We start from the raw sequence: 9,599 nt of genomic DNA on the forward strand, positions 1-9,599 counted from the left end.
GGGATTGTTGTTTTTTGTTGTTGTATTTTTAACTTTATTGTCCTCAATATTTTCTATGCTTTGGAGCTTACAATTAATAAGGCCTAAATTTTAAAACTGAGTCTGCACATTGTCACATGTATATGTATGAGCAAGTAAGCTTTTAAAAACCTTACATGTATGATCGATTTGTTATTCGATAAGTAACAATAGGACATTCTGGTATTTCTTCAGGCCATTGCTTCTAAGCTCAACTGAGCAGAAAGTTCAAGTGAGCTGTTGTCCTTCCATTCAACTACAGTAAAAATCATTTAGTACGAACACGGATATAGTGAATTCACGGATATAGCGAAGTTTTTCTAGGTCCCGGTTAGATTCTTAACAAATCTTTGTAAAATTTTACGGTTATAACGAACTCTGATATAACGAATTTACGGATATAGCGAACTGATTTTGAGTCCCGTTGAGGTAAAATATAATGAGATTTACATCTTTTATAACGAACTTTCTAAGATCTTAAAATGTGTTTATTAATTGAACTGACTTTATTTTCTTTTAGCATTTGTAAATAAAATTCAATTCATTGTAAAATCTTAGGTATCAAAGGTAGGTTTTGTAAAATTTGCTTCTCTAACATATTTGTTAGTAATACTTTATGGAAAACTTGCATATTGCGAATTCGCTATATATGGTTATACGAATTCGTTATACGGATATAACGAATTACAGATATAGCGAATTAAAATAACAGGTCCCCAGCACTTCGCTATAACCGAGTTTTTTACTGTATAAACTTTTCACAATTTTGACTTTTTCTAAAGAAAAACTTGGCCAATTTTAACAAAAGTTCTTGTGAAGCCTCCTTGGGTTATGGGGAGTGTAAAATGTAAAAGAAAGGGTCAATTCCTCTGATAAGGGAGATAATCAAGACCGAGAAGAAAATAAGGTAGGGTTAGTAGAGACTATTTTCAAGATCCACTGGGCAGGAAAGCTGAACTTGAATGGAAGCCTTCTGAGGTAGTGTTAATTTAAAATTGTTTTCTTCATGACCTATGGGTAGGTTGGGGCCAAGACAGAAAATCAAAGTTTAACATTGAAATATACAGGACAAATCTTCCCAAAAATCACTGGGCCAGTTAAACTCCATACTCCACAGATAAGAGGTCTTTCCCATTTACTTTAAAGTTTGCGAGAAGGAGGGTTATTGTGTCTATAATGTACATTTGTAATACATTTTAGGTTGTTTTTCCACAAGGGGAAAAGGCCTGAGAAGTTGCCATTGGTTCTAATCATGACCCCCAGGGGTAGGGTAGTATTACAAGGGGTAAATCTGGTGAAGAACAGCAAGGCCAGTTACTCAGTTGAGCATTGTGGCCAATGGATTTCTCATTATCTGTTCATTTTCAGTTTCTCTGGGTGACTGGTCAGTTTTAATCACTCTCAGTAGCTTTGGAATATAGCAAAGCTGTGGAAAAGAGGGATATAAACTAGAAGTTTATGTCAAAATCCATAATTTGTTACATGGTGTGTAATACTTTCACACATCTTTACTTTTGAACAGGAAAACTGTATCAATGATTAATAACAGTAATTTTGCCCCTACCAAATTTATGAAAATCATAACCAAAGTTGGATCCCAAGTTTGTGTCTTAAGTTCATATTAGGTTCTTTGAAAATCTTGATTCAAAGACATCCAGGACACAATCTTTGCATAAATAAATAAAGAAATAATGAGCAATGTGCTGCTCTTTCTGTAGATCAAGTGGCACAGTTCGTCGCAGTTGACCACTATCAATATTTGTTTCTACAAATGAGGATTAACCAAAAATTAACAGATAATTTCACTGGATTTTTTAGATCCTAAAAAAGAATGTTTTTGGTATCGTTTTCAGAGTGGAGTTTGATTGTGCTGCCAAGGGCTAATAAGTACTTAGGGTTCTTTGATATTCAACGTCCTTTCAAGAACTTTTCACTCATATGGAGACACCATAACTTGCCCATGGAGAGCTTCAAATTATGTCCTATACTCGGTACTTAGGGCCATTGAGCAGCGAGGAGCTTTTTTGTGCCAGCACCTCCAGGAACTCGGGACTTCCGTTTGTACGGTCTCATTCAAAGGATCATTCTACACATCCCACAGTAAGGCACAGTGGGATTCTAACCCCTGATGTAAGGATCAACTCCTTACTTTACAAACTCTACAGTAGACACTCTAACCACTTTACCACACGAGCAACCAGTTGAGTTCATATGTTAAAAAATAACACCTTTTCTTTGGGTAATGTTCACTATTGTTTATTAAAACACAGTTTTTCTAAAGATGTCACTTCATAGATTTACATACGACAGAATTTCTGATGCTCATATGAAAAGATACTGAGAAACTAAGTAAATGAAATGAAGATGATCTGTTTCATGTCAAATAAATAACTTGTAAACTTCAACATAATAAAAAAAGAAATACACTACAAACTGTGTAGACATTGATGAGCAACGCCTTTAATAAAACATTGTTCTCAGACAATAGATAGATTGAATAGAAAATGTTTAAACACTCAAATAATCTGAAAACCACAAAATAAATACATTTTCATTGCCAGGTACAAATGAACTACATGTATTCTGATTTCTGTGCATATGACTGTATATTCAGAAGTTGGATATACTTCCCCCCCCCCCATAATCTCAATGCTTCTGTCCACAAAATAAAGTGACCCTTTTATTGCTACCAAAATCATTCTACGTATCATACAACAAATAAATAATAAATACATCTTGTCATACGATTTGGCATTGTCTTGGCCTAACCTGTATACACCAGTCTCTAAAGTTTACACCTGACTCATGTGCTGCACACCTCACACCTGCTCTCTCCACTGTATTACACACAACAGTAATGTCAAAATTACACATATATATATACACACACATATCCATCAACATATGTAACAACTGATACAAGAGACTTGCCTTGAATTTAGCTTAAATCATGCAGCATACAATAAGATATACAAAAATTCTAGACATAATTTCCTTACCAGAGGAAATATTTAAACCAGTCCAAACTCTGTAGCACTATTTGGCACTAGATTTCAATACTAGGTGCTAACATGCTACTCTGCAGTACATGTATTACTTGTGCTATAAAATATAGAAATAACTCTCAATGCTGTGGCAGTGTAAGTCACACAATTAACAATCATACCTCACACACATTCACTGTGAAATGCTGCTTCATGAGACAAGATAATGTATTAGCATGTATCATTTATATCTCTTTGACAGGGCTTAAACTTAATATTTATACAAACAAAGAACTTTCCAATAGAGTTCAGTTATACCATAAAAAAAATCAAATAACAAAATTTCCAAAAGTTTAAATTTTCAATCAATACAAACTACACAGAGCCTTTACAAACCTTGAATTTCATTTTTGTTTAAATGTATATGCATGTATACGGCATAATGCATGAAAAGAAAAATCCCAGTTAAATGATTTGACTTGAATTGGATCATTATCTTGGTAACCAAGTGTGATTTTGTCTTAGACTCTATTATTTATAAATTTTTAATTTAAAAACCTATTTCCTTCCAATTTTGCAAAATTCAGAAAAGGAGAGAAAAACATATTGGCAACATGCACAAAAAAATGAAACAATACAACTAAATGAATATATGAAATCTTATCTACCCTGCCATGTAGCACTACAAATAACAATTTGTCCATTTACACAGAGCTTGAAGTCTTTAATCCTGTCAGTGAAACATGAATCCAGGCAACAAATATATAAACTAACACATGATGAGATCATCAATTACTCTTTTTAAATACACTGCAGATCACTAAATAATCCAATCCCTACTTCATAATCCTTAATTCACTCTGTGTTCATTTGCTCCATCTATTTGGAGGAATCATATCTAACAAGTATTTCCTTTGTAGAGAGTTAAGATCACTGGCTTTTGCCCCTCCAAAGGGTATCTGGTAGGGAAAAGGTCCAGGGGCCCCAAAGGGAGCTAGTCCTAATGGCTGTCCCATACGTAGAGCTGCTTGGTGTGCAGTGACAGCCTGGTGGGCTTGTAAGAAGTTCTGATGATGTCTAATAGCCTCCGTTGTCGCCTTATATGAGGCTGAACTGGTCGGAAGATTCATCGAGCCACCATTAGAAGAAGAGGAGGAGGAGTTATTAGCTGGAGATGGGGAACTGTGGGAAGATCCCGAGCTTTTTTCCTGAGCTTGCATTCTCTCGATCTCCTGCTCTTGTTGGAGAGCTTTAACAAAAGCACTCTTAAGACGATTTGTGTGTTCCTGTTTCAGAGCCTTCTTCTGATTAGTTGTTACACAATGTTCACAGATCACATTCTTAGATCCCGCCTTCTCCCGCTTCCAGACAGGCGTGAAATCGGTGCCACACTGGACACATGTGAAGGGATTACACACCATCTTCTCGTCTGGATTTTTCTGTCCTTTAGATATCAGATTAGCATCAATTATGTAATTCACTGCTTCCTCTAATCCAAGCAGGTATATAAAGTCATTATTTGACAGACTGGGTACAAAGTTCATCTCTGGTGGTGGGGGTTTGGGAGGTGGGATCTGCAACAATGTTTTCTCTAATTGCTTCCTAAGAGCCATTTTGGCAGCAGCTTGTCGTTGTGCGGGTGTCTGAGTATCCACTTGAGCATTACTATTCTGGTTGCCCTGTGAACTTGATCCATACATAGTGCGTGAGCTGGACTGACCAGTCAATCCTTGGTATCGCATCTGCTGGGAGAGACTGTTTCCATTGGGAATATTTTGTCCCCTCATGTTCACCAGTGGTGGTGGACCCTGTTGGTGGCTCCTGTTAGAGGGACCCTGATTGTTACTGCGCATGAGCTGTGGAGGTTGACTGTGGGCAGGACGTGCCTGACCAGCCTGTTGTCCCGGTCTCACTAAAGGAGGAGGTTGGGCATGCTGCTGTTTGGGCTTCTCCTGAACAGATGAAGAAGAAGAAGAAACCTGACTTTGGCGCATCTTCCTCAGTAATATCAACTTGGCTTCTTCGTTCCTTAGTTCTGCCTGCAAGCGCTTTACCATTTTTCGTCTTCTACGTATTTCGCATTCATCAAGATCTGTAACATTTCCATTTAAGACACCATTCATTAATTCCTCTTCTGAGTCTGACAGCATTATGACATCCATTCCGCCATTCCCGTTAGGAATTCCTGCCTTTGTTGATAGATCTATAGGTGTCTCAACATCTGTCCTTCTATTCTCTTTCTCACTATCCTCTGATTTTACTGAGAAAGACTCCTCTAACCCCTCAGATCCTTTTTCATCAATGCTATCTTTTGATGATTTTAAACTTTCACTTTCTAAAGACTTCACACTGTCATTTTCACCATATTTCTCACTGATATCTTGTATATTCTCTTCCTTTTCTGAAGGTTTCCCATCGTCATCCTCTTCTTCCATCTTTTCTGACTTGTCTTCATTTTCTTTATTTGACTGAATGTCTTCAGAATCACTTAAATCCTTTTCCCCTGGATCAGTACTTTCAGCTTTCACACCTTCAGAAGTTTCTTTCCTCTCCCCACTACTATCAGTATTTTCCGTTTCCTCCAGACCTTCTGTGTTTTCGGTGGGCACCTTTTCCTCGGTATCTTCACCATCCTGTGTCTTGTCCTCAGAGTTAGTTTTCTGTTCGGAATCATCTTCCATATTTTCCTCCGTTTCCTTTACATTACTGTCTTCGTCTGATTGACTTTCTGCGTTGTTCACATCCTCCTCTTCATCTGATTTACTTCTACAATAAAGATCACACTAGATTAATTCCTGCTTATTTGTAATACAAATCAAAAAGTGATTTTCTACCTGATTGACATCTCCATTGAGAGAAAACATACCATGACTTAAATTTAGACTGGAAATGTATAGCACAAAAATCACAGACATAACTTCATACAAACCTTTTCTCTGGTGGACTGTCATCTTCTTCTGTTCTTTTCCTCTTCCCTATCTCACTCTGACTAGATCTGTAAATTTACATATTTTTTATAAACTCTACTTTAAAAAACAACAACATAATTTGTACAACCTTTCTTCAATAAAATGTTTTTTGCCTTCTTTAAGTTGAAACTTTTTAAAAACCACAACAAATGTGATTCTTTTTATCCAACTGGTCAGCAACAAAAATATGAAAACAAAAATGTCAAGATTTTCATCAGGCCTGTTACAACTGATCTCGAACCTTTTACTTTGAAATAAAGGGAAGACACTGAATCTACCATCCAATTTTTTTTTTTACCTTAAGTCGAGAGAGGCACAAAAACATTATTTTAAGATGGCCTAGTATATAACAATTTCAAAAACTATTCCAATTTCATTTAAAAATAAAACAGTATTAAAAAATTTCACATTTACTTTACATATAATAAAATTTTAAATAAATATAAAATGCCTATTCAAATTCCACATTTACTAAACATATAATTTTATTTATTTTCTTTTCAATACATTTTGATAGAAGGAAACAGATTCAATGTTGTTTAAAGCTACCTTTTACTTAATTACTAAAATAATTTATGTGCAAAATGGATGAATGTATCAATTTTACATTTGACTGTTAAAAATTATTTTAGGATGTCCACACCCTAATATATTATACAGAAAAGCATGTTTATACCTTGGACCCAAAAACGAACCAAACCGAAAGTAGAGATTTTTCTGTATTCTGTGTACCGCGGTGAACCGTTTCACTCCTACTAGAACCTACTCTGTTTCTGTTTCTGTGTCCAGCGTTTCCTCTGTTACTTGATCCTCTGATGTTTGGTCACTACGACTACGAGAAACCTCTGATTCATCTTTAATGTCATCTTTCTCAGCCGTAGTATCCTTTGGATCCATTTTTCTGTAAAGAAACGTGAAGCATTTTGTCATAATTTTAAGTCAGAAGTCATTATGTCTTAACAAATGACAATAGCACTCTCTAATGGTAATTGCTATATTGATTTTCCCTCTAATTCTACAAAATTACTTTTACAATAAACAAGTAAATATTTATCATTATAGTCATAAGGGTTACATAACTTACATTGTAAGATACAAAATAAATTTTAAGTGAGCTGCAATGAACAGAAAATCAATGCTTCAGCTCTTTCATTCACAGAAAATTTTTAAAGATTCAAGTTAAGTATTTTTTACCATTAAAATTGACATTTTTTTGTATAAATAATAATATGAAATTGATAAATTTAAAATAATTTCAGTGGATCCATATATACCACTTTTGTCCTTGACATTCCTTCTCATAATAATTAGGGACCTAAAAGTTATCAAATTATTAAATCAGCACTATAATTATCTCCTTTTTTAAAAATAAATCATACTGAAAAAATTCTTTGTTTATTGAGATATGCAAATTAAACAAAGAATCCAAAACGAGGCTCGTGACCGACAGTTGTCAGTCTTTTGCCAGACGCTTGTTGACCTACATGCATCACCCGAAAAAAAAGTTTCCATAGTCACTCAAGGAAGTCATAATGATAATATAAAATACGGTCAAAATCTTTAAATAATAAAACAATAAACCTAATAATTCTTTACATACATCGATCAATCAGTTGATAACAGATCGATATTCCAAATTTTATCAAGACTTTTGTCAATGTCATAATCCGTGTAAATAAATTGCAATTGATAGTGGAAGCCATTTTGTTGTAATTATCCTTCGACTGTGGTCTCATAATGCATGTCCATAAAATTTTACAAAATCGCTTATTTTAACTGAAAGCAGTAAGGAAAGGCTCTATTATGTAAAATTGATGGGTAATAGAACTAGGAAATACACGATACTATGCGAAAATGCCGATTAACCTCACGTGCAAAAATATGCACATCCGACCATTGTTTCCCTTTTAATAAACCATTATACACCCTGGGTTGAAGATTTTATACTTAAACAAGTTAGGAATACGCACAAAAACATACATACCACGTGTATATTGCGTTCAAATTCTGCCGGTAAAACATGAATGATCTTACGCACACAAATGTTGTAAACGGACCAACTTCCGTTATGGATAAACTAATCCGATACACAAACTTTCTTCGACAGCTTTGTTAAAATACCAAATTCTTGGTAAAACGGATATTTAAAATCCTTAGATAAGATGAATAAATGTGGTCTAGAGCTATTACCTTGCAACTCAAACAGTTCTCACTTTCTTTGTCCCTGCTGCGATCATTCCATCTTCTAAGATGGCATCTATTAAATATGGGGTTCACCTTTATTGTAGCAAGGAGCAAACAAACAATTTGTTTACAGATAAACAACACGTCATAAGCGATTGGGTTGCACATATCACGTGATTCTTTGAGTAGGAAACAAATGAACATTCAACCAAGTCCCTTTCACAAGTAATTAATTTTTTCAAAATCTTAAATTAAATCGTTAAAATTACGTACTTACGATGTAAAAGGAAATTTATTGACAATAATTTAATTATTTAAATAACATTAAAATTTTACTCACCCAACCGATTTGTACTTTTCGCTACCGACTCTGTGATTTTTTATTCAACTTTAAAAAAGGTTAATTATCTTTCAAATTCCAACTGTGAAAATATTATTTAATTTTAGAGTTCGTGTTTGTGCTCAAATGAATCAAGGTCATTCAAATGGACATTATTGATTTTTAAGGAACTTACCATGGAAAGAAATTCACAGGTCTGCATGTTTGATGCGCAGTGAATAATCTGAGAAAAATAGCGAAATCTCGAAGTAGCTGCGAATCATTGAAAAAAAAGGTTGTTTACAAAAATTAAAAAATATCCTTAAGAATAAATAACACAAACGAACTTTTTTTCAGAAATCAGCAACATTTTTCATAGATTTAGATCTACATTTAAATTGGTAACCTGTATGATTTTCACCAAGTATAGTCACTAGTGGGAGAATTTTATAAAATTTTGTTTTTAAAAAATTGTGCAAAATTTTGTATGGAATTATATAGAAAGCAAAACAAAGTCTCATATCTAAGCACCAAGGAAAACCTATACGATTTTTTTTAATATTTCAGGGATTTATTATTTATGTGATTTCAAATCAAAATCAGTCAAAAAATATATATCAATCCATGCATCAGATTTTTGTTTGTGTTTATCAGACTTAATGGGGTATATCATGCCATAGATCATGTAGATTTATGGGCCAAACACTCGTTACATCTCATCACGAGCCATAATTATATAAAACCAAAATTTCTAAGAAATAATAATAATGATAAAAAAAAAAATGGGAAAACTATCTTTTTTCTTGCAAACGATCTTGAACGATTCTAACGGATTTTTGATTAGGCCTATTATTATTATTTAGTTGAGCATGCAACTTATGTTATATACAGCTTTGAACATTAAGCTAGCCTGCAGTTTACATTGAAAAGAGAAATTTTAAATACTTCAATAATGCCTTGTGCACTTCCTATTTCACATTTAGATCTGACACTTATTTCGGGTCTACTAGACCAAAACATGGATTTTGCCATTACCATCTTATGGGAGGCGGAGGTATCATTTAGTGAGCTCACTACTCATTGTACCTCTATTTTTTTTTTTTTCACTTTTCCCATAAGCATTGG

General features: G+C 34.2%; 1 protein-coding gene across 2 annotated transcripts; it reads right to left on the reverse strand.

Annotated features, from left to right (window-relative positions):
- Positions 1-2,258: 2,258 nt before the first annotated feature.
- Positions 2,259-8,288, reverse strand: LOC134244125 (transcriptional repressor p66-beta-like). 2 transcript variants are annotated; one of them, XM_062726404.1, is made up of 4 exons: positions 8,162-8,288; positions 6,738-6,872; positions 5,932-5,997; positions 2,259-5,768 (listed from the first exon to the last, which is right to left on the reverse strand). In XM_062726404.1, exons 2-4 carry the CDS (start codon positions 6,866-6,868, stop codon positions 3,869-3,871), a joined length of 2,097 nt encoding a protein of 698 aa, XP_062582388.1. In that variant the 5' UTR covers positions 6,869-6,872; positions 8,162-8,288; the 3' UTR covers positions 2,259-3,868. The 2 variants fall into 2 exon arrangements, with proteins under 2 accessions (XP_062582388.1, XP_062582395.1); XM_062726411.1 differs by lacking the exon at positions 8,162-8,288 and adding an exon at positions 7,956-8,086.
- Positions 8,289-9,599: the final 1,311 nt, after the last annotated feature.

Source organism: Saccostrea cucullata, unplaced genomic scaffold (assembly GCF_032062105.1).
Source record: "Saccostrea cucullata isolate Sc308-1 unplaced genomic scaffold, CSIRO_AGI_Scuc_v1 ctg6150, whole genome shotgun sequence".
Lineage (NCBI taxonomy): Eukaryota > Metazoa > Mollusca > Bivalvia > Ostreida > Ostreidae > Saccostrea > Saccostrea cuccullata.